At 35.9% G+C, this 26656-nt stretch overlaps 3 protein-coding genes across 3 annotated transcripts in view; 1 reads left to right on the forward strand and 2 right to left on the reverse strand.

Annotated features, from left to right (window-relative positions):
- LOC125074803 (serine/threonine-protein kinase 10) overlaps positions 1-2385 on the reverse strand; it is a 48587-nt gene extending 46202 nt beyond the window's left edge. Inside the window, exon 1 of the mRNA XM_047686229.1 lies at positions 2185-2385. The gene's annotated coding sequence lies outside the window, so the exon portion shown is untranslated. The remainder of the gene's footprint in view (positions 1-2184) is intronic.
- A 792-nt stretch (positions 2386-3177) lies between these two features.
- Positions 3178-26656, forward strand: part of LOC125074796 (poly [ADP-ribose] polymerase tankyrase) — a 37114-nt gene continuing 13635 nt past the window's right edge. Inside the window, exons 1-10 of the mRNA XM_047686222.1 lie at positions 3178-3465; positions 5723-5947; positions 6425-6520; positions 8330-8537; positions 8865-9009; positions 9658-9766; positions 10481-10569; positions 11122-11268; positions 11788-11911; positions 12577-12711. Coding sequence (XP_047542178.1) covers positions 3276-3465; positions 5723-5947; positions 6425-6520; positions 8330-8537; positions 8865-9009; positions 9658-9766; positions 10481-10569; positions 11122-11268; positions 11788-11911; positions 12577-12711 — 1468 coding nt within the window. The 5' untranslated portion in view covers positions 3178-3275. The remainder of the gene's footprint in view (positions 3466-5722; positions 5948-6424; positions 6521-8329; positions 8538-8864; positions 9010-9657; positions 9767-10480; positions 10570-11121; positions 11269-11787; positions 11912-12576; positions 12712-26656) is intronic.
- On the reverse strand, positions 15345-25809 carry LOC125074798 (acyl-CoA Delta(11) desaturase-like). Its single transcript, XM_047686225.1, has 5 exons — positions 25723-25809; positions 23569-23785; positions 22662-22836; positions 17284-17445; positions 15345-16193 (listed from the first exon to the last, which is right to left on the reverse strand). The coding sequence occupies exons 2-5, from the start codon at positions 23780-23782 to the stop codon at positions 15758-15760; spliced, it is 987 nt and encodes a 328-aa protein (XP_047542181.1). The 5' UTR covers positions 23783-23785; positions 25723-25809; the 3' UTR covers positions 15345-15757.

Consider the following 26656-nt stretch of genomic DNA (forward strand, 5'->3'; position numbering starts at 1 on the left):
TTGACATTTATCTCTGACGATGAGATAAAAAAAAAAATCTTCATTAACAACACTAAGTACTTTATGATACACAGTAAGACCTATTTATTAAATTTCACATCAAATAAATACCTAAATTTCATTACGTACGTTCAATTTTAGCTCTTATCTCTTATTTAAGCATCCTAACCTTATTGATAGTGTCATTTGATAAACATGAGATATGCCGTTATCATAATATCAACTGATAAGAGCACATCTGTAGAAAGTTGATATAATTATGTTAGAGATCAGATGTTATAATAATAGTAACCACTCATTCCGGCTTTGCTTGCAAATATACAAAGCAAAATTCTTGCCTTTTTCCAAGAGATTTGCGGAAGTATGCAGATCAACTCACAATACATTCATAACAATCAGGTGAATGGTTAAAGTATACGCATAGAGGACAACAATTCATATTTTATACTAGGAAGATTGCTTATACATCAATAATAGCTTATTAAAAAATATTTTTTTGTTTGTAACATTTATTTTAGAACAAAAATTTGAACTTATCCCAAACAAATTTAGGTTCTCGTGAAACTTATGCAGTATAATACTGCAGTAGTTGTGGGAACCAGTTTTCAAACCCTAATACCATATATATATATATATATATATATACATGCATTCGTCATTTGTACAGTAGCAGTATATTATGTAAATAAATATTATTACATATTATAGATATGAAAAATATTGGCTTAAGTCAGTTTCCTAATTGATTGTATCATTCAATGATGCTTTCTCACAGTTGATTCATCACCAACTCATTTATTTGTTATGCGTACCGGGCTAAACGAGTAAAAAAGTCAATGAAAGCTTTCTTTTTTTTCTAAACAGTCAATATTAGTTGATAGAAAGTACAGCAAATTTATATCATTTGAAAACAGATACATTTCTGGGCATCTATTTTGCTAAAATAATATTTCTGTTATTAGGTAATGGATATAAAAATAAATAAACCTTTTGTTAAGACAGATATTTACTAAATGTACATTGGAAATTTTGATTCACAAACAACATCAAATGTAATATTTAATATATATCTACCTATAACTTTTTAAGTGGGATTGCTGTTTTAGCCAATAAGTTTTTTACTTATATTTTTTTTGTAAATATTAAATTTGGAACAAGCCAAGTCTTAAAGGAGAAAACTTTCCTATGCAGGGGGATATTTTACTGCCCGTTTATAAAGTATATATATGTATATAGAAATTAATCAATAAAAAAAATACTGGGCTATTGAAATAAAACCTTATTTAAATAATTTTAATTTATAATAATAGATCTATATTAGTATTTTTTTAATATAGTAAATTGTCAATGTAATTTCTCTATGTACCACATTTTTATCACAACTGTTATCTTAATTAAATTATTCAACATTTGTAAAGGATGCAAACAAAATGTGCAACAAGATAGTGCAGGAAAGAACAGTTACATTGACTAGAGATAAAAAATAACCATGATAACACTATCAGCATGGCAAATTTTACATAGTTATAAGCAAATACTAAATCAACATAGCAATTTTTGTCTATCTCTGAGCTCATTAGCATGGAATGTTAAATTGTAATTAGCACCATTGGTACACAAATAAACTTTATTAATTTAATTTAATTGCCGCGAAATTTTTCTTCTTTTTTTTTTTAAATTACACCAATAGGCAAATGTAGTTACGTTTGCAGAAAATAATTTATATATTTGTTTACCTTCAGATTTTAAATTATCTAATCTATAGTCTATTCACACACATCACTGCAATTCAAAAGTGAAAATGCACACAAACACTGCATTATTTCACTCCGAGAATAGAGAAATTGCACGGGTCGCGCCTAATTGAATTAGTCGAGTTGACGGGCTAGCGACAAAATCATACGGCACGACGTGAGGTCTCAGAAGCTACGCCGTTGATGGCACGACATGAATGATATGAAAAGTGAAGATTTGACCCAGCCTCGCCTACTAGTCGCGTCCTCGACAGAAACCTGTTCATCTGACTCACCTACTGAACTAAAGAACGCAGTTTCCGGACTGCATCAAAATATCTATCCGTAACATTAAAATCTATCTATGTATATTTCCCAATTACAATTATATCTAAGCTTATAATTTGCCAATTAACCATTTAAAATATTCGATGAGTGAAAGGGGACATACCTTGCGGAAACTTGGAAGCGATGAAAAGTAATTCCAGATTGTACGTTGTAAATAAATTAACACAAAAACACTGAGTATCCGTTCACAAACAGTTTCAGCACAAACAAAAAGTCAATCCACTGTATTTTCTAATACTATACCGTGTGCGGCGGATAAATGTACTATCCTGTGAAAGACGCCATTTTGATTTCGTCAACTAACGTTCATAGACAATAAAATATAGAATATTATGTTAGATTAAAATGTCACGTTATTAGAAGTTTAGAAAATAACAAACACTCATTATTCAAAATACTAATTTATTTATAAATTAATAATAAAAGCCGTAAGCCCTTTTAATTATAATTAAGTGTAAAATATTTTTTGTAAATTAATCAGTCAATTATTTATAAAAAAATTAAAAGGTATTCAAATTTGAATGTTAAATAAACTAAATTACAGTTTGTAAATTAATAATTCTGAAATGATAATTCATATACAAAAGTTAAAAAATAAACATTATTCATGTATATATAATTATATCATAAATAACTATAAAAAATATTTTTATCTGTATTTTAGTTTTTATTTACTCTTTGTTACACCTATCTTTATAACAGTGGCCATTAAAAAATATTACCCCAGAGTTGGCAAAAACTTAAAACTGAACTATTTTAATTTTATTTTTATTTTCAATAAATGATAAATGTATGTTAGAAGAATTAAATATTTAATGTAATATTTTATTCCGATCGAGGAGTATTTTCCCCCAACCCAACAGTAACTTTAAATAAATATTATGATCTCTAAAACTTTTTATAGAAGTAAAATAAAAGTATACACGATTTAGTAAAAATAAATTATACATATAAGCTTTTTCTGAACATATTGATACGATTAAAAAATATACATATTATGGGAAAAATATATTTTGCATTTTTCATTTTACATTATATATATTTATTTTGAGCAATCCTTGATTTAAGTATAGTAACACTACAATTGTCAAAAAGACCTAAGAGCAGCTGTAATTGTACGTGTTTTCGTCTGATAATTCTATTTAACCGAACATGGAAGTGTAATAAAAATAGTCCTAAATGTGATAAACGAACATGTCGAGCCGCCGTTCTATGCTCGGTTCGGCTTTGGACTCGTTGCCGGCGCCCACGGACCCTCTTCGCGAATTATTCGAGGCTTGCAAAGTTGGCGATGTTACTCGAGTGAAAAAGTTAATTACACCACAAACAGTGAATGCTAGGGATACAGCTGGACGTAAATCGACACCTCTACATTTCGCCGCAGGTATGTTATGTATTAATTTATCAAATATATCAATCGAATGAAGTTTATTGTACGAAAACAATAAAAAAGTGAAAGGCTGTATTGTTAATTGCATAATTGTTCACGGTTGTTGGTTGCGCCAAATGTCGTGATTTATCTCCTTTACTGCTTAGTTCCTTGTTATTTTCAATTGTTTCTGTGTTTTTTTTTTTTGTAACATTGAGTCATGACATGTTATACTTATATTAGTTAGGTAATATCTTGATTGATTGTTTTTATTTACTTTTTTTTTATAAATAACATGTACAATATAAATAAAGATAGACTTAAAAAGCAGTCATTTCTGCACATATACAGTAGTTTATAAAATATATAATTATGTAACAATAATTACTGCAGTTTTACCTATTATATTCATAATATAAAATTAATTGAGAGCCGAGATGGCCCAGTGGTTAGAACATGTGCATCTTAACCGATGATTTCGGATTCAAGCCCAGGCAGGCACCACTGAATTTTCATGTGCTTAATTTGTGTTTATAATTCATCTTGTGCTCGGCGGTGAAGGAAAACATTGTGAGGAAACCTGCATGTGTTTAATTTCAACGAAATTTTGCCACATGTGTATTCCGCCAACCCGCATTGGAGCAGTGTGGTGGAATTTGCTCCAAACCTTCTCTTCAAAGGGAGAGGAGGCCTTTAGCCCAGCAGTGGGAAAATTTACAGGCTGCTAATGCTAAAAAAAAATGCTAATGCTAAAATGAATTGACCTAAAAATATGTTACAGATTTTATATTAATAGTAAAAATCTTTTTGTAGTGACCTGGATTACTTAAAGTTGAAATTTAAATAATTAAAATTATATATGTATATATATTAAACTCCTTAAAAAACTGAACACCAGTAGTTACTCAGTAGTTGATTTGATTCTAATTAAAAACATTACACATTAATTCCTCGGAACTTGTTTTCTGAGTATTTTCTGTCTTTTTCCAATTTGATTTAACACTACATAAAATTAAATTAATGTTATTATTTGAATACATCATTTAAATATCCTACTTCGATAGCTTGCACAATGTTTTTTTCTAGTTTTTAAACTTAAGAATAATTGACTCCCTCGGGTGTAATATTATGTCATGTGGGGAGGGAAGGTCATAGGTTTAAGGTATAAAATACAAGCTCGCTTCATTAGGTTACTTACCAATAGTTTCTGTGTCACATATATGAAGCTAACTAAAGTACTAGTTATTGTTGGGTCACAATATTTGTTAAATGGTTATTGTACTACAGTAACTGATGAATAAAATGAGTATTGAGCCATTAATATTGTTCCTTTAAGTTGTGATATGTTGATTTACTGTTGATTTATGACTCAGAGCCAAGATGGCCCAGTGGTTAGAATGCGTACATCTTAACCGATGATTGTGGGTTCAAACCCAGATAAGCACCACTGAATTTTCATATGCCTAATTTGTGTTCTTAATTCATCTCGTACTTGGCGGTGAAGAAAAACATAGTGAGTAAACCTGCATGTGTCTAATTTCAACAAAATTCTGCCACATGTGTATCTGCCAACCCGCATTGGAGTAGCGTGGTGGAATATGCTCTAAAACTTCTCCTCAAATGGAGAGGAGGCCTTAGTAGTGGGAAATTTACAGGCTGTTTATTTAAAAAAAAATGTAGAGAACCAGCTGTTAACTTTGTTGTTTATTGTATATCGAAATGAGACATTGGTCACTTACATGTATAAGGAATATTTTTTAGAGAAATGAATTTGTACTGTTGTTGTACTCATTAAAACCCTGATAGCAATCTTACACCCATCAAGATCTAACAAGCACTAATTTCCATGGAGTCTGCGTTGCTCATCAGGTTGTAAAACCTATGTGGCACCATTATCACACTCTGATAATTATCTCAAAAGCACATAAAACGCTTGTCAATAAAGTAAATATTATGGATTGTTCTTTTAGTATGGATAGCAAAAACATAACATTACTAAACAATGTAATTTTTACAGAGTATGATTTGTACTTAATATGACCTTAAAATAAAACGGAATTAAAATGATCCATGTTTATTTTGAATATATAATTCAATTAATTTTTTGTTGGCGTTTTTTTTTCTAAATGTAGAGAGGCAACTGCAATTGGCATGCGAAGTGTGTGAGTGGGATAGAACGAAATCGGGCCATACGAATGGATGCTGATATATGAAAAATCGATTCATTAAGATTTTTATGATGTTATCTATTTAATATAAATCAAATTTTCAGGCTATGGAAGAAGAGAAGTTGTCGAAATCCTGATAGCTGGCGGTGCGGCTTTACAAGCTCGGGATGAGGGGGGCCTCCAGCCGTTGCACAACGCATGCTCGTTCGGGCACGCGGATGTTGTGCGTGCGCTGCTCGCTGCGGGAGCCCCGCCCGCAGCGAGAGACAACTGGGGCTACACGCCGTTACACGAAGCCGCCGCGAAGGGGAAGGTGGATGTCTGTATCGGTGAGTGCTTTTATGTGTCCGTCCATCATAAGGGCCAGCCTTCGTCACCTGATAACTAGACTAAATTTAAATCAATCCTGACATCGCCAATGTTTGACCAACCTTGGGGATTAAATTGTTATGTAATTTGTGTCTGTAGTTACAAAGCTCACCCAAACCCGAATATGACAGTACTAAGTATTGTTGGTACCTACCCCGACGGGTTTGCACAAATTCCGCCACCAAGGATTATCTTCCAAGTATATTAATTAGTTCAGGTTTGGAGAACTAAGATATGACTTAATTACGTTAATTGGACAATTCTATCCGTAGACACTGAATTTCTAGATAAGATTTTTGTGCCACTATAATAGACTAAAACCATAAAGGTCTAGTAAAATTATTGCAGCGTTTAAAATTATGCTGGACGTGATTGTATTATTATTTAGTGTTAAAAGGTTACATAATAAAAAAAAAAATCTTGATCATTGTTTCCAGCACTCCTTCAGCACGGCGCCGATCCGAACATACGGAACACTGAAGGCAAGACACCGTTAGATCTCGCCGATTCCGCGACCCGACCTGTTCTCACTGGTTCGTATTTTGTTGACTATCTCGTAGCGAGCTTATAAGTCTATAGATCTGGACACGAGTCCAAATCCAGGCTTCGGGTTTGCTTTTCTATCAAAGAATTTTCAGCGAAGTTGGATATTGGTAGTGTGTCTCGGATAGCTCGTAACGCCGTTGCTCCTACTTCTGATACTTCTGAACTTTCCGTACGTGTCTTATTGCTGCCCGATCGCGTTATGTGAGTAAGGGAATAGAGAGTGAGCGTTTGCACATGTATGCTGCTCTCCGTTGGCAAAGATTGCTGGGACCGAAATTGTCTAGGAGGACAGCGTCATATTTCCTTGCTGAATCTCTTTGTCGCAAGTCTTTTGTTTCGACGTTAATACTTCTTGTTTTCTGTTGAATCAATTTAAAGTTCCGTATTATCTTCTATCATTCAATTCCAAAATATACTTTATTCCAGTAGGCTTTTACAAGCACTTTTAATCGTCATTTAACAAACTGTATTATGTGAACTTGCTACCGGTTGGGAATGTATCTACATATATAATCTTCTACCGAGAAGAACCGGCAAGAAACTTTGTAGTTATTCTTTTTCAACATCTAAAATGTGTAAACGTTCACTGTTTTTTTTGAACGCGCGTCAGAGCGTTTTGTGAATATTTTGAAATTTTACTTAAACGTCCGTCAATGTAATTTATTTTTTATTTTGGTTGGTTGTCCTAATGATATTAAAGTAAAACAAAATTGCCTCTAAAATATTCGACAAAACACATTGAGTCATTATTGTTTTGTAAGTTATGTTATTTAGAAACGAATGTTAAAATCCAAGGTTTAGTCGAATCGTAATAATTTTGACGAATAGTATGATCGTTCCGTTCGTTTTTTTACACGTACGTATTCCTAATTAAAGCTTCCATTTGCAATTTAGAACGCCGGTTTTGAAGTTATCACGATATATCAGAATGAGTATCATACGTTAAAAATATCAAGGTCAATATAATTCACGTTCAAGTTTAAGTAATTACTTTTAACATTATGCAGTGTAAAATTATGATTAGAATTAATTAGTAAATAGTTAACTGTAACATCGGCACAATAAAAAAAAAAATTAAAGGTCACGTAAAAAAATAAAAACATTTATAATAATATTGTATACTCAATACAAGATTATATGAAAGATAAAAAAGGGTGGATTTAGTATTTATTGATTTATAGGCAAGTTATATAAAGAAAATATTGTCTTTACTGACATAGATACATTAACAAAAACAGCCTGTAAATTTCCCACTGCTGGGATAAGGCCTCCTCTCCCTTTGAGGAGAAGGTTTGGAGCATATTCATACCACGCTGCTCCAATGCGGGTTAATAATATATATGTAAATAAAAAAGTGGAAAAGCGTAACTACTGAGTTTCTTATCGGTTCTTCTAGGTAGAATCTACTTTTCGAATCAGTAGTCCTCTTATGAGCCTACTTGAATAAAGAATATTTTAATTTTTGGTTTTGCATTATGTCTGAAAATCTTAAATAGTTATACGATCAAATAATGTATGATTTTCAAGTATGAAAATGTCACACGAGATACGGGTTATCATAAATATGTATTAGGAATAAGAAAGAACCCAAAATCGAACCGTGTGAAACGCCTTTTCTTGTAGGCGTGGCAGACATCACAACCGATGTCACAGAATCGGATATCGCCCATACCATACTACTATGTAAATAATTTGTAAGAAACGTTAGCGCGACGTCAAACTCTAGTAATGGCACGTAGAACACAACAGAACTAGCTCGAGGTAGCGTTCTGCCGTGACACGACCTAACACCGCAGGCGAGTACTGCGCCGCGGACGTGCTGGAGGCGGCGCGCTCGGGCGCGGACGACCGGCTGGCGGGGCTGCTGACGCCGCTCAACGTGAACGTGCACGCGAGCGACGGGCGGCGCTCCACGGCGCTGCACCTGGCGGCGGGCTACAACCGCGCGCGCGCCGTGCGCCTGCTGCTGCAGCGCGGCGCCGACGTGCACGCCAAGGACAAGGGGTGCGCCGCTCTGCTCTGCTTTTGCCTCTGACCGGGTTTGACGGGACTCTCTCTGGCCAACGGCTTATATGATCAGGAGTAACTTAGGCTAGGTAGTTGATGTAGTTAGAGGTAGGTAAGAAAATATATTTAGTGAATGGTCCTTGGTCTTTTCAGACATTTAGTTAGGTTATTAATTTGCTTACGCTTTTGGAAACTGTCGGTGACTACAATTATTCTGAAATATTTCATTCATTATAATTCGTTTTTAAGTTGATTTGCTTATAGTTTAGTTTGATTTTTTAATACATTATACATCATGTACTCATCCTTCGTTCTCCCCCCCAGAGGGCTGGTCCCGCTGCACAACGCGTGTTCGTACGGCCACTACGAGGTGACGGAGCTGTTGGTGCGCGCAGGGGCGGACGTGAACGCGACGGACCTGTGGGCCTTCACTCCCCTGCACGAAGCCGCCAGCAAGGCCCGCTTGGAGGTCAGTAGGAATGGAAACTCATATCAGGGCTGCCAGATCGTATAAAGTGTATAATTAACTTACCTTTTGCATCCAGTGTGTATAATAAATTGTCTTGTATAAAGAAAAAATAAATAGTGAAACGGAAATGAAACGTTTTAGTTATAGTATATCTATCTCTTTTACTCATGTGCATTTAAAAAAGGACGGCAAATCATTTAGTCTTGTCAAAATATTTTAATTAAAAAAAAAAAAGAAAAGTATACTGGAATTGAAGCTATTATTTCCCTAAATTAGGGCTAATATAATCAAAATCATATTTTATTAACAAGTACTTTTCTTACAATAGTTTTACATGTCTCGTTTAAGAGGAAAATAAGGGATTCATGTTTTAATATATTGCGTTCATTTCATTACGGTTCGTGTAAACCCGTCTGGGTGGGTACTACCCACTCATCACATACTATATGTGTACTATTGTATATCCATAGAGCAATATTTAGTATATTTTTGTTCTGGTACGGTACAGGCAACGGTCACGGTCGGTGTCGCGTTGATGACGTACGGCATGGTTAATATTTCTAACAGTGCACAGTGGTGACCATTTACTATCAGGTGGCCCACTCTGTCTGCCACCTATGAATATTAATAAGAAAATATATCTTTCAGGTGTGCTCCCTCCTCCTGAGTGAGGGTGCGGACCCCACTCTGCTCAACTGCCACGGCAAGTCCGCGCTGGACGTGGCGCCCTCTCGCGAGCTGAGAGAACGGCTGTCATGTAAGTACTCGCCTATGTGCAAATCACTTTTTTCACAATTCACGCTCGATAAATTATTGTTAACCAAATGAGAATACTGTACAATTATAATTTGGTTTGATTGGATAATTACTGTTCACAATTTTTTTGGTCACCCTACTTCTCTTGAAAATTGACATTTTCAATTACCGGTGACAAGTTAGTTCAGTGATTTCCTGCTGAAATGACGCAATTCCACTTGGTGGTACGGCTTTGTGCAAGCCTGGGACCACCCACTCACTCGACGAGAGAGTGAGCCAGTGTAACAAATACAAGGGACGTAAGATCATAGTTCCCAAGGTCGGTGGCGCATTGGTGACGTAAGGAATGGTTAAACTTTCTCAAGCTATGAGCAGTGGTGACTCCTTACCATCAGGTGGCCCATCTGCTCGAAAAAAAAAATTGGTTATCTGTAGCGGTTTGATAACGTACTACTCGGACGCATCCGCTGACGGAGAGGAAGAGAGATCGATGCGTCACAGGTCACTTAGGCCGATCGTGCGTCTCTTTCGTTTGTCCGCGCTCTCGCTCGCACGTACACGCACAAGTCATGCTTTTACACGAGTGCAGCCGGCATTCATACATTTAAAAGACGTCACGTCAATAATTAGAAAAAAAAACGGTTTTTTTTATATAATATGAGATTGGTTCAATTTGCCAATTATTATATTAAAATCGAATTTTTATTAATTTTAGTCGAATTTCGCGGCCATTGTTTGCTCGAAGCGTGTCGACTGGCCGAACCGGCGAGGGTGAAGAAACAACTATCGTCGTTAGGACAGCAGGTGACATATACGAACTCATTTTAATAATAATTCCCGCACGCTTTATTTAGCGATTTTTAAAACGCATATAGTAACTTTTATTTTTTTAGGTAAATAATTAAACTCATAGTTAGAAATTTACATCACCAAAAAATATCAAAAATTATTACATTTATAGTTTTTTTTTTTAATAAATGATACGATCGCCTCCTGGCTATTTCTTTTCATATTGCATTAGCATTAGCAGCCTGTAAATTTTCCCACTGCTGGGCTAAAGGCCTCCTCTCTCTTTGAGGAGAAGGTTTGGAGCATATTCCACCACGTTGCTCCAATGCGGGTTGGCGGAATACACATGTGGTAGAATTTCGTTGAAATTAGACGCATACAGGTTACCTCACGATGTTTTCCGACACCGCCGAGCACGAGATGAATTATAAACACAAATTAAGCACATGAAAATTCAGTGGTGCTTGCCTGGGCTTGAACCCGCAATCATCGGTTAAGAAATACGCGTTTGAACCACTGGGCCATCTCGGCTCATCGTGTTTCTCTAATCGCTCACATATTCTCCAGGACCTCTCGGCGCTCCAGTGCACGCAGCAAGTAACGATACCGATACCGAACGAACGGATCGCCGAGCTGGTCAACTTCCAGCACCTCGGCACCGGCGACCGGCCGCTGCACTGCGCCGCCGCCAGCGTCTACCCCAAGAGGAAACAGGTAGCGCTCTCTCGTAAGGCGGACCGGCGAAGAACCGCTCACCTTCGACCATAGACAATGGCGCTGTAAGAAATATTAACCATTCCTTACATCGCCAATGCCCCACCGACCTTCGGAGCCTGTACTCTGGTTCAGTCAGCCTTCAAACCAGAACACAACAATACCGAGTATTGCTGGTTGGTAGGAGAATGTATGTGTGGGTTGTGCACAGATCCTGGTAGGCCCAGAAAAAAAATACAGTCACTAGATCGTGTTTAGAATAAGGTGGGAAGGATATTTGAAAGTTCTTATACCCTAGCGTGGTGCCATTGGTTCTAACCACCGGCACAAGGGACATAACATCTTAGTTCCCAAGGTCGGTGGCGCGTTGGTGATGTAGGGAATGATTAATATTTCTTACAGCGCCGTTGTCTATGGGCGGCGGTGACCACTCACCGTGATCAGGTGGCCCATATGTTCGTCCGCCAACCAATGCCATAAAAAAAACCATTGATGAGCATATGGTTAATAATCTCGTAGGTGATGGAGATCCTGATCAGGAAGGGCGCGCGGGTGAACGAGAAGAACAAGGAGGGGCAGACGGCGCTGCACGCCGCCACCGACGCCGCGCACCTCGACGCCATGGACCTGCTGCTGCGCCACGGTGAGCCGCCGCCCTCCCTTATACACAGGATACTGTGTACATTCTGTGCTACCGTATCTCCCGTCTGCGTGCGGTGCAGGGGACTGATTTGGGCGAAGCTTCACGCAATACGCATATATAATAAGATACCGAAAAATATAATCAATTTACTATTTAAAATTAGAGTTTATTAAGATTAAAAAAAATTAACGTTCGATAACTTAATTAAAAACTGAACATTCGGTTTACGTCATAAGTTGCGATCGAACAACGTCCAATCAGATTAGAGTCAAATTAGCGATCCCGTGATGCTGAAAAGACGGAGTGGGTACCGCTGGTTTTTTAGTGGGTGTTCCGGCGCCTTCAGCGCTGGCGGGCCCACATACACCACTTCACGTGGAAACGCGTAAAAGCGTTTTTCCATCGAAAAAAAAAAGGGTCAAACTAGTCATCTGCTCATGATCAAGGCTTCAGAAACTGCAAGATTCTCTCACGAACTATACTTTCAGTAGGACAACGAACAGTATATACAATATCACATCAAAATAAAAAAGAAATACATTTCACAATGATCTCGGAAATATCACATCACACAATATGTATCAATGATCAGAGATGAGAACTAAAAACATAAAATAGTGTATTTTTCGATGAACTCGATGAGCGAGGGCGGTGTGCGTGCGCAGGGGCGAAGGTGAACGCGTGCGACGGGCGCGGCGAGAGCGCGCTGTCGCTGGCGGCGCGGCGCGACTCGGCCGCCGCGTGCCGCCTGCTGCTGGCGTGCGGCGCGCACGCGCCCGACGCGCGCCCCGACGCCGACGGTGAGTGCCGCCCTACGGGGAACTCGTGGTCAATACACCTTCATTTATAACACAACACTATTGCACTCGGCCACTTATTTCCAATTTCATTCGGCTTCCAAAATTCCGATAACAGTGTCGTCGACGTTCGAAACGCCGTTTCTTTAGGAATCGATAATATATCAATATACTATTATTTATAATACTCTATTCCATTTAATTACTATTATCAAGTTTAACTTGTCTTCCATAGACCCAATAATACCATAATCGACGTTAAAAACGCCATTCATACTCCGTATCATAGATCATTCAAGCCCTCGACCAATGATATCGCTTCAATTTGCTGTCAAATGTTGTTTATTTGGCTTTTCTCCTCTTATGGTTAGAATAAAGTATAGGTGCGCCGGTGAACCTGTGCGTTGCGGTGAGAGCCGTAGCGACACTAATGCATTTTCCTTCTTCGACATATCACATTTATTCCGACGGAACGCCTCTTGATGACAATTTCTTGTGTTAATTGTAAACGACTAAGAAATTTTCTGTGTTAAGTGCGTTAGTATCGTCTCTGCACTTTCAGCCTCAAAAGACCCACAATTCAACGCATTGTCAACGAGTATTGTCACTTAGCAGGCGATTGGCGGACAAATCTTTATAATCGAGGCTGGCAAACTTCGTCCGTACCAGCCCTCGTGAGATAAAGGCTAGGAGCTTATTGCACCTCGATACTATAATACGGGTCAATGGTATACATGTGCCGTACGATGTTTTACTTTCCATTTCAACCTCAAAACCCATACTTGCCAGGATTTTAAATCGCTATTTTTGATCAAGTTTCGAATAAGTCTTTTAATTAATAATGCATTATTACATTAAGAACTCATCTAATATTCTACCGCCTAAGAATACTTAATTTACTATTGTGTTCCGGTTTGAAGGGTGAGTCATCTAGTGTAAAAGGCACGAGGGACTTGACATTGTCACGGTAAACAGTTCCTAAAGTTAGTGGCGCATTGACGATTTAAAGTTTGGTACGATTTAAAGGGTAACACTGACCATGATATTGACCTATTTCTAGTCGCTTACCTATATATAAAAAAAGATAATTATTTAAGTTATTATATTAAATTAAAAAAGTTTATTTTGTTTCGTTATAAGTTTTATTTGATTTTATTTTAATTAGGACAACCAATAGTAGATACAATATTACATCCAAAATACATTTGAAAACTATCTCGGCAAAAGTTCTACTTACAGGTAGTCTCACCACGCAATATCAAAATACACAATGTATGTATTAAAATATAAATTAAACATAAGCGATAATTAAATATAAGAAGTATAATACATTTGTTAACTATTATATAAGAAATAATAATTAATAAAACCAATAAAATATTCCATAAAATTAGAATTGAGCACAAATTAAATTCTTTATTTCTCGAATGAACCGAGGGCGACTATCGTGACATGTGTCTAAATCTTTTACTTGATTACTGGTGGCGATGTATAACAATGTTAACCTCGATATGATGGATCTTTTTCCTACTTGCGTTCTATATAATCTGGTATAAAACTTGACACATATTACGGGAATTAACGCGAGGGACATTTAAGTAAAATTTTGATAAAAGTTCCGGACAGTCGATATAATTGTTAAATAAATTAAATAAAAATTTCATTGACAATATTTTTCGTCTATTTTCCAGACTTTGTATATTGAAAAGATTGCATCTTTCATTATGAGACTTTGAATTAATCCTAAATCTATATGATACTTGACGAAGAAACTTTTTTTGTATATTCTCAATTCTATAAATGTGCAACTTTTGACACGTTGACCAAATTAAGCAACAACATTCGTATCTGCTACGCACGAAATAATTAAAGAGGCTTAAGACAGTTTCACTCCTTTTCAAGACTTTGGAGCATCTAAGAACGAAGCCTAGTGATTTATTTACTAAATCAAGAGCTTTATCTATATGCAGTTTGAAATTCAGTTTACTACCCAACATGATGCCTAAGTCACGAATCCTGTCAACTTATATCTGTTCTATATTTTTTACATAATATTTGGATGGTATAACTTTTTTTTTACGAGAAATTTTATGTGTTATTACAAATTTGTCAATGTTCAGGATCATTTTGTTATTACAACACCATTCAATTAATTTGCATAGATTTTCCTGTAATAAAACCATATCAGAAAATTGTTTTATTACTTTTGTTAATTTAAGATCATCAGCATATAAACTCACGTGACAATCCTTAAATATTGGTACAATATCATTATTAAATATATTGATAAACAATGGCCCTAAATTCGATCCTTGTGGGACTCCCGAGGAAACAACGAATGGTTTAGAATGGTGTCCATGAATTACCGCTCTTGAGATTCTACCCATTAAATAAGTTTTGCACCACTATAGCAGCCGATCCGAAATATCATATGATTTCAATTTATTTAAAAGAATGTCATGATTAACTTTGTCGAAAGCTTTTGAGAAATCTGTATATATGGCATCCATTTGAAGGCCACTATCAATACATTCAGAAATTTTACAAACATGAAGCGACGTTCATTTATAAATTCATGCAGATTGTCACTTATCTAATTTTTGACATGGTTATATACATATATGTGTATAAATTAGGGATTCGCAAACTTTAGCCATAATAAACATTTTTGAAATTGGGCGATAATTATTAACTAACTCATGTTTATTATATTTATATATAAGAACAATGCATGTTTCTTTCCAAACTTCAGGAAATTGTCCAGTTTCGAATGATCTGTTATAAATTATTGATAGTGGCAAACATATTGCCTTAGCAATATTAAATAAAAATATTGCAGGAATATTATCAGGTCCAGGTCCCTTGGCTATATCAAGTCTTTTTATTTTATTACAGACATCCTCTCGCGTAATTTTTAAGTTTCCAATTTCATTGTATGGACAAGTAGTACTGAAATCTAGGCAATGAGACACGCTATCGTCAATAGCATATGTTGAGGGAAAGTGAAGCAATAGATAAATTAATTATTAATCTATAGATTTCTTATCGTTTAAAATCCCCACGCGTTGCTGCCGTCGCCCGTCCTTTTCGACCTAGATCTTATCATGTCATCAGACGCCATTTTGAGGTCGTAGGCCCACCCCAGCCACGCGAAGAAATCGATAAACAACGTCGTCAAGTTCAAAGCGTTGTTGCCCAGTTCGGCCGTCTTGTAATCCCACGGGAACACGTGGTGGTAGTTATGGAAACCCTCGCCGAAAGCAACGATTGATACGGCCAAGTTTTGGACAGGTTTTATGTTGATGTCGTAAGGTTTGTTGCCCCATAAGTGTGCGGCGCTGTTCACTAAGAACGTTGTGTGTAGGTTGGTCACGTAACGTAGTACCGCTAGGTGCCACGCGGTCGCCAATGTTTCCCCGAAGAAGTACATCGGGATGATCGTTGGCAGCAGAAAGCAGACTGATCCTATGAAGGGTATTGCGTATCTGTAATAGGAATTTAATTCATCAGATATAATATAATATTTGACAGGTTTTATCGATATTAATGGTTTTTTATATTTTATTTAAAATAGGTAGGCAGATTCGGTAAGTGACTCGTGAATGCGTGAACTCGTTACGATGAAAAGTCAAAAGTACGATTTAAATCAAACGCGCCGCATGGAACGCGTATACAAAGGCACAATTGCGGCTCAGTGTTCCTTGTTATACAAATATGAACTTTAAATACCGTGCACATATTTTAAATTAACATGTATTAGAGTTGCCAACTATTCTGTTTTCATAAGACATCTCCTGGTTTTTGGTAGTGTCATGGGATTCCCTATTTTAAAATTCTTATACATTCCTATGCTCGCGAGTGGTCGCACGGAACCAAACTACTAATAATATTACTATTGTTATTATTGCTTGAATTTCATTACAAATCAATTTAAATTATACTATTCCCGGCTTCTTACTCTACTGTGTACTGTTTCTAAACTAAATATTCCTGGTTTTCATGACTTTAAATCCTAGTTTCGGAAATTTGTGAAAGCATTTCTCCCATTTGAAAAAAGCGCCGCGGTCTGATACGGCGCGTTTGATGTGAATCGTACTTCATACTTCGCCGTATTTGATGCATCGAAACTCCGATATATATAGCCAATTCCAATGGAAGTAGAAAAAAAGATAAACAACCTTATTACGAAACCAAACATTATCGATCTACGTTTTTCATGCGATTTGCTAATAACTCAGCTATATTGTGCACTACTAAGAGTTTATTATTAATATATCTTTATTTATAATACAACACTGTTACACTATTAATTCCCACTTTAATTTTACTTCCAAAATTCTGATAACAGATTCGTCGCCGATCAAAAGGCCATTGTCAAATCCATTGTGTATTTCATAGATTAATCAAGCGCTCGACCAATGATATCGCGTCAATTTGATTACAAATGTTGTATATTTGGCTTTTCTCCTGTTATGGTTAGAATAGAGTATATATAACCCCTTTTTACCACTACCACCACCACTGAGGCATTTGGCCTTGTAGCAGACCATAAAGATTTAAATATCAATAACTCACTTCCTCTGAAACCGGAGCACAGGATTCGCGTAAATATCAGACATGTCCACGAACTTCCCGCGCCTCTTGACCTCTGCGTGCTTCCTCACTAAAAGCCAACCGATGTGAGAATAAAAGAAACCCCGCGTTGCATTGTGTGGATCGGCGTCCGTGTCGCTATACCTGAGAGAATAAATTATTTTTCTCACCATTTTGACAAAAAATATATAATTACAAACATACTTAACTGTACGCCTCTGAGCCAAGATGGCCCAGTTTTTAGAACGCGTGCATTTTAACCGATGATTACGGTTTTTGTTTTTCATGTGTTACCACTGAATTTTCATGTGTTTAATTTGTGATTCATCTATAGCGCTATATCTAACATATATCTAATATATATGTAACATATAGCTATATCTAATATAGCGGCGCATTATACGATATAATGCATTCGTTCTGTTCTAACTATAAATATCAATGTGACGTCGGTCTGTAACATTTCAGTAACTGTCATGTACTTCTTTTATCATCCGTTCCTATTGATGGAAGGAAATATCGTGAGGAAACCTGCATTTGTCTTATTTCAATGCAGTTCTGAAATATGTGTTTCAAGCAATCCGCATTTGGAGCAGCGCGAAATAAGCTCAAAACTTTCTCCTTAAAGCGAGAGGTTGCCTTAGACCAGTAGTTGCACACCTAGAGGCTGTTACTTTACACCTCTTGGTGGTGGTGAGATGATGAGTAATTTTAATCATTAGTTTTCTATGTTGTCTCGGGTCTGGGTGTTTGTGGTACCGTCGTTACTTCTGATTTCCATAACACAAGTGCTTTAGCTACTTACATTGGGATCAGAGTAATGTATGTGATGTTGTCCAATATTTATTTATTTATTTATTATTTACTGAGTTTGTTGCGGTATCCTTTGATTAACTTTTGGGGTTGTAGAAAATATTAACAATTTCTTACATCACCAATGCGCCATTCCTTGAGAGCTAAGGTGTTATGTCCCTTGTGCCTGTAGTTCAAACCAAACCAAACCAAAGGGTATCTTTCTAGACAGGCTTGCAAGTAAATAGTATCTCGGTAGTATCTATAGTTTATCCAATCACAGCAGGATTAATAAACGACCTTGAAATTGAATTGACGCTATACCATTGGTCGAAGTCTTCTGATATTTTATTTATTTATTAAAAATCTTCAACAAAGGATACACGCTAACAAAAACATATTTTTTAATGTTTCATGTGTAGCATACTATTGTTTTAATCTATAACAGGTCCAAAACAAGGAATCAAAAACTAGTTAGGACTAGTACGCTGAAAAGACGCGTTACGCGTATCCCCCACATGAAGTGTGGGGAGGGGGGACTTGCCACTACCAAGTAAATTGACCATAGATTGAGTCTTCATGTGCTTGTAATAAGCTGCCACACGTATGTAATCCACCAACCCGCATTGTAGAAGGGAGAATACCCCTTTGTCCATTTGGCCGTTTACTTTAATTTAAACAATTACGCCATCATTTTACTTCCTGTTTGACGGACAAATAATTGTTACGAAATAAATAATTAAAATTGAAAATAACACGATTCGAATCGTTAATTAACCAATACGTTTAATTAGTTCAATTAATTATGCACATTACTGAATTAGTTCGTCGGTTTTTTTAATTTAAATTAGTTGTTTTGTATAATTTTTTGTCGCTTCTTTTTACGTTGGTATAATATTTACATACATTTTAGAAAGTGGATTTATACGGGTAATTTTGTTGTTATGTAGTTGATAACAAGATGAACCCGTGACTTTGACCGCTTTTAATTCTAATTAAATATTTTATCCACAGTGAGTAGTTTCTATAAATTACAAAGTATAAGAATGGAGGTGTCGTGAGACCATCGGTTGGAACGAAGTTGCTTTCGTTGTATTTCATTAAACTAGCTGAACCTGCGTCTTTACCTGCCTGAATTTTTTTAAAACACAAGCTTCCAAGCCCCTTTATATCCTTTTAGGGGTGGAGTTTCGTAAAATCCGTTCTTAGGGCATATGTACATGTACACTCTATAAGGAACCCGCCAAAATTATAAATTTCAAGTTTGTAGGTGTCATCGTTTCTGTGATTTCGTGTTTAATCAGCGGGTGGTATTTCGATTTTATTTACATATATAGATTACACAGACTTTGGAATAAATGAACAACGTTCGAGAATAATAAAATGACAATGACGTCATTAAAAAACACGCGTGAGTTCAAACAACAACATAAAAAAAAGTTTAAATGATGCTATGTGAAATAGTAACTGAGGGACATAGGTCACTGAGGTCAACTGAGGTCACTTGAAGGTCATAACGTGTTTTCCGTACGTGGCGATTTCTCCCAACTGCGTTGTAAAAACGTTTTATTTAAATTTCTCCTACGTCTCATCATACATGGTGCAAGTATTTTATATTTATTTAAATTGTGCAATTCGATGTTATTGTAGACTAGCTGTGCGTGCAACTTCGTGCGCGTTTGTGTTTAAAAAGTTATTGTTGTAGCATAAGTTACTCTTTAATGCTTCAGCTGTCTGCCAATGAAAGTCCCGTCAAAATCGATCCAGCCGTTCCAAAGATGAGGCTGAGCAAACAGATAGACAGTCAGACCGACAAAAATGGTAAAAAATGTTATTTTGGTATATGTACCGTGTATACATACATACATGTGCATTTAGTAAAAAGCTGTTATTTTAATATTACAAACAGACACTCCAATTTTATTATATGTATGTAGAGAATTATAGATACAAATATATTTTCTACAAAACTTCCATGAAAAAAATGAAGCCATTAGTAGATTTACGGTAATGTAAATAAAATTGTTACAACTAGGTGTCGTGGGATACCCAGTCAGAAGGAAGTTGTTTCAACTACATCATCATCCTCCTGCCCTTAACCCAATTTTATTTTGGATCGGCGCAGCAAGTCGTCTTCTTCCGTACTTCTCTGTCAGACGTCATCTCAGAAGTAACATTCTTTCCAGCCATATCGTCTTCCACACAATCCAACTATCGTTTCTCCATTATCCACGTCCATGCTCAACACCTTCCTCAAAACATGGTCCTCATTCCGCATAGTCAAACTCAAACTCAAATACCTTTATTCAATATAGAAGCATTACACTTACTTATTGATAGTCAAATTAAACACTACCACCGGTTCGGAAAAGGAAACGCCCTGACCTGAGAAGAACCGATGAAAGAAACCCAGCGGGTCTTTTTTTTGTCAATCTAATTAAATACATATATTGAATATGAATAGAGATAGCCAGGAGGCGATCGTTTCATGCCCAAGGTGTGCTATCAATCATAAACTCACTAATTGTATAGTACCCTTTCGAACACAAGCGTTCCTTAACATTTTTTTTAAATTTGGCATCAGAAGCATTTTGAACGCTTTCTGGGATCCTAATGTAGAACTGCTAAACTGCCCCACAAAAGAGTTACTGACTCTGTGGAGTCGACTAACAGGACATAACATGCCCATACCATGACAGTTTCCTCATAGCTTCTCGATCACCGGTGCCAGTTGCTCGCTAGCTTTGCTTCCACTATATGTTATGTATTAAATAACCGATAGTGAAATAAATAAACAAATCAAATAATACTAAAAAATATGTTCAAATAAAAGGTCCTCTGATGCGGTATGGGGTCCTTACGTGACGTTTTCTGCCAGTTCACTCCACGTAAGCCGCGTAAAGGAACTTCGTTCCAACAACTTTGTCATGACACTTACGTTTATGACATAATTATAATGTTACTTATGACCTTAGTCTACTCGTGTTTTTAAATATGAACGTGCGACTTGTACGATGATCTGTCTATTCATAAAGAGGTAATGACATCCATTTTTATGAATCGTTATAAACGAATGGTGCAGGTTTTACGGCAGTTATTAAAGAAACATAGTAATGTTGGAATATTGTAGTCATATTTGTTATAGTTTTAATCAGAATTGGTAATCAATGGAATCTTATCTAGGATTGTAGGTTCAATAAATACCACTGATTTATTCTTGGATTAATTTGTGTTTATAATTTTTTTTTTGGGTTTAGCGGTGTACCTTTTTATACAGAGACATTTGATTAAAAAATCCATTGATTTTTCTCCTGTTTATGGTAGTAGTACCCAATATTATGAACACATAAAAACAGCAAATTTTGTACATTTCTTTTATAGTGGCTTTTTTCCTAGACTTGATTTTATGTTTTAAATGGTGAAATCTCAGAAACGGTGGTACTTAGAAAGAAAAATCCAATGCTTTTGACCTTTGACTTTGAAATTTTAGCAGATTAGGTGGGGTTTTGTTATTTTATTCGTATTCCTGCCCCAAATTTAAGTTTTGCGAATTATTGTCAATAGAAATGTCTATGTTCAACTAGTTTTAATAATTTTAAAATCAGTTCTTCGTAATATTACCGGTAGTTAAACATTCATGCATACAAACACACGTATCTACAAAGACACAATCTACTGACACCAACTCCTATTGAGTTTACCAGAGTCGGTTGATTATTTTTTAGAAATCCATATCCAAACACTTGTAACTATATTTTTTTATATAAAATAAAAATAACAGCCAATAAATCTTTTACTGCTAAGCAAAAGAACCTTCTCCTTTTGAGGATATGGTTTGGAGCGTATTCAAACACGCTGCTCCAATGCAGGTTGGTGAATGGCATGTGGCAGAATGGCATGTGGCACATGTGGCAGAATTTCATTGAAATTTAGACACATGCAGGTCCTCACGATGATTTCCGTCACCGCTGGGCACTAGTTGAAATATAAACACAAATTATAAAAATCAGTGGTGCTTGCCTGGGTTGGATCCCGCGGTAATCCGTTTTGATGCGCGTGTTAACTTTCAAGTTCCATCCCAAATTATTATTGCTCATTCCCTAAGTGCGCCCTAAGTGCGCAGATCTCGCTATACAATATTATTTATAATTAAATGAATAATATAATAGTTATGTGTAACTTTGCCGATTCATAAATTCAAATCATGTGTAAAAAAATACATTATTAGAAAATCTTATTTATTCAACGCAAAATTTTATTTAAATGATAAAAAAGCGTCGAGCTAATACTTGTTGACCTCCAGGCAGGATATATTATATATAATTGTAGTTCACTAACATAACTTTGTATTTTAAATGTTGAATAAGAGTAACCGACTGTCGATTCTTCCCGGTATAATCTACACTTTGAACCGGTGGTAGCTTCACTTAATATAGTTTGTAAAATGACCTTTCAAGAGTGCTTGCAAAAACCTGCTTGAATAAAATATATTTTTAATTTTGATTTTAAATTAGGAACCAATACCTCGCATTATGAAGTATTTTGTAGTTATTTTAAAATTTTCTCACCTATGATGCATCCGATGGTCGCGCACCCAATCGATCACTGTGTTTTGGAATGCGAACGTGTTCATCACCATCAAAAGAATCTGCAAGGGCATCTTCGCCTTATACGCTCTGTGCGTCCAGAGCCGATGCGCGCCAGCCGTCACACCGATAGATGCTATCACGAATATCGTGAAATCTGAAAGCAAGGAGTCATATTAAACCACTTAGTGGTAATACGCCCCCCCCCCCACGCAAAACATTGTAAAAATATCTCGATATAACCTGTATTCAATCAGTGACAGATTTACCCCCTTATCCCTATGAAAGATATATATTTTTAAATCACATGAGAGGTGTCCTAATGATTCCAGAAGATGCTGCATCAGGCTAGGGTTACTAAGTTGTTGTTGATCATTAAAGTCACAGGATACTAATTTCGAATCCTTCAACGACTTGAAAAAGGTCACTGGTCTCCTAAAGCCTGAAGAGATTTGCTTTCATCATAGCTGGAACACTCTCGTATAAGTCAAATGATGTTTCAAACAAAAACTGAATCAAAATCGGTATTGATTTTTTTTTTTTTTATATTGGACAACATCACATACATTACTCTGATCCCAATGTAAGTAGCTAAAGCACTTGTGTTATGGAAATCAGAAGTAACGACGGTACCACAAACACCCAGACCCAAGACAACATAGAAAACTAATGAACTTTTTCTACATCGACTCGGCCGGGAATCGAACCCGGGACCTCATACCGGGTGTACACACTACTCGACCACGGAGGTCGTCAATTTGATTTGTTTGAACCCCTAACAAATAACTATGCCTGCATTTCCCTCCTCAAATCTACCCCTCTATGACCTGACCTACAGAACCTTCTGGTAAATCTGCCACAGTACTAGATCATGACATTACGTACTTACGAAATATAAGAGTGCTCCACGTAGCGACAGTGCAAGCGAGGTATATTCCGTACAGAGCTGTGAGGTGTCCGTATCCAAAGGTTACCAGGTTACGATACACGACATCGTATTTCCGCGGTGCTGCTTGAGGTGCAACCAGCTTTTCGAACTGCTCTTCGTCGTCTTTCTTCGGCTGTTCCGTGACTTCACGGACATTTGATGAGAATGGTGGCATTTTCTGTGGAAATTATTATTTTAGAAGAATAGGTCTGTCTTGAAACACGACACGACGGTTCGTGATAGATTTTGGGCAATCAATAAGAAAGTAAATAATTTTACTATGTTCCAAGACTAAGGAGTGTTGGTGAGAATTTCTCGGCAAAAATCTTTCAATCTCCTGGGTTCAAAGATTGGAGCCTCTGGTCCTGTCTTTATAAGCCAGTCACTGAATCCACAAGTCAGTCAGCACCGAGATAATTCTATGACGCCGTAACAATTACCGATTTCATATTAAATTACGTTACATTATATCAAATTGTTGTATCTTTACAATTAAAATACAAAAAGGTCGTATAATTACAATGATGTGAAATTAATTATTATTTAGAAGTATTAAAAATAATAATAATGGTTTTTTTATTACTAACAACTTGTTATTTAACACAATTGTCTCAATTTTTTTGGGCTGAGTTTTTTTGCTTTTAATTATTTTTATTTTTTTTGTATTATACGTTCATCGTACGTCGATCGACAATGAAAATGTTCGGAGTGGTGGGTTTTTTATGATGTGGGCAGGCGGACGAGCAAATGTGCCACCTGATGGTAAGTGGTGACCACCGTAGATAAAGGCGCTGTAAGAAATATTACTCATTCCTTACATGACCAATGCGCCACAGACCTTGGGAACGATGTTATGTCCCTGGTGCCTGTTACTGGCTCACTCAACCTTCAAACCGGAACAAAACAATACCGACTACTGCTGTTTGGCGGTTGTTGGTACCATCGTTGGTACCATCCACTGATCAGGTATTCTATCTGATCAGTGGATGGTACCAACTCAGTCGGGATAAAAACTGGTTTAAAAATTGAGAAATGTTTATTGTATTTTAAATATGGGAGTTTACCAAACAGACCCTCACGTGGTAAATTGTCACCACCGTAAACATTCGACATTAAATATATATCATACCATAAATCGCCAATACGTTTTTCCAAGTCAGTTCCCAAGGTTGGTAGCGCGTAATGTTAGGTATGGTTAAAATTAACAGTGCAAATGTGAATGTTTGATTGTGACCACCTACCATCAGCCCCAGTTCTTCCTATATATTTACAATTAAAAAGAAAAATAGTATTAAAGTCTGTTTATGCTGAAACGGAGTACATAGAAGGTACAATAAAATGTTTTTGGAACGGAGTTAGCGGAAAGCGTTATGTCAAGGCGAAGAGATGGCAACAATCTCTTTCTCTCTATCTCTCTATTCAAGTTTTTATAAAAGATTATTGAAATTTATTTTTTGTTATAAATTTAATTCACATGGTATTTTTAATTAATATTTTTTTCTCTCGTTTAATTACTCTCAAAAGTTGTTAATCTATGTAATTGTATCGGTTATTTAATACTTCATATAACATAGCAAAAGCAACATCCAACAGGACCAGTGCCCCAGGACACATATTTTATTTAAAACAATAGACTAATTTTATTTCAATTCAAAAAAGTTAAAAATTCAAACTTCAATCAAAATCAAAACATCATCATCATTGAAATTCGGAAAAAAAGTTTTTATAAAACAAAAAAAAAATCGATAAATGTTCGAAATTCGAATATTTTTTTTATTCCTGTTTCCAATTATTATTTTTTGTGATTTTTGTTGTGTAAAAAAAATAAAACTATTGTCAGACAGACGCAAAAAAGGTACTTTTTTGTCTTTGCCTGTTTAAATATATTTTTTACTCATTATTAATTTATATTATATAATATAATTATTATTTTAGTCGTCTATGTGGATCGTTTCATTTTCAAGTTGAGTTATCATTAATTTTATAAATTAACATAATAAATAATCCATCCAAATAAACTCTAGAAAATTATAAAAGTTTCAAAAGTGTCACAATTGCGAAGCTAACCTTTCAGAAGGTAAATTTAAATTTCGAATATATATTTAAAAAACTTACTATCTTTTTAAATGTCTCCTCAAAGGTCACTAATTCCTAATACTCAGCCGTTACACTCAACGAAACTCACAATAATATAGTTCGGTTATTACGTAGGAACTGCCGTCTTAGAATAATTCCGGTCCTTATATAGAAACGAAATTAATGGCCCTGATTCGATAAAGTTATATATATGTGTTACTGTAAAAGCTCGAACTAAGGTAAATCTTAAGATTTTCCAGTAAAACCTAAGATTTACCGACGTGAGTTGGTAAATGTAAGTATTCACTATAAAGGGACGACTTTTTCGGATTTTTATAAATGAAAATGAAAAAATAGTTTATTCTTTATCAAGTTGTACATAGCAAATAAAGGTTGGGACCCTCTAGTGAGTATAGTATAATACTCGTGACAGAAGGACCCGCTCTTCCATAACATACAATTCTGTCCATGTTCTTAAAAAGAATAAACAATATCTTACTATATACTAAAACTCACCATCAGTAGGTAAACTAACATTATATCAAAATAAATAGTTTACTTGTGTGTGTGTGTGTGTGTGTGTGTGCGTGTGCGTGTGCGTGTGCGTGTGCGTGTGCGTGTGCGTGTGCGTGTGCGTGTGCGTGTGTGTGTGTGCGTGCGTGCGTGCGTGCGTGACTTGGCTCTCATTTTTACATTTATGTTTTTGATGGGATATCACTACTTTTTGTATATAAATTTTTAGTAGGTACTTATTAATAACGAAATTAATACAAAATAGTTTTTGTGAAACTATTCTATTTTCCCACGTTTATGGGGTATAATTGTTTTTTTTTTGTAATACGTTCTATATTTTCTTGTACCTCTGAAATGTTAGAGTGAATTGCCTATTCAGTGTCCGGTTTTTTTACGCGTTTTCAGTTTATACTTAATTTGGCCAAGTCGGGGCGATATAACGTGCGCAGACGGATGTATG

This window comes from Vanessa atalanta, chromosome 28 (assembly GCF_905147765.1).
Source record: "Vanessa atalanta chromosome 28, ilVanAtal1.2, whole genome shotgun sequence".
Taxonomy (NCBI): domain Eukaryota; kingdom Metazoa; phylum Arthropoda; class Insecta; order Lepidoptera; family Nymphalidae; genus Vanessa; species Vanessa atalanta.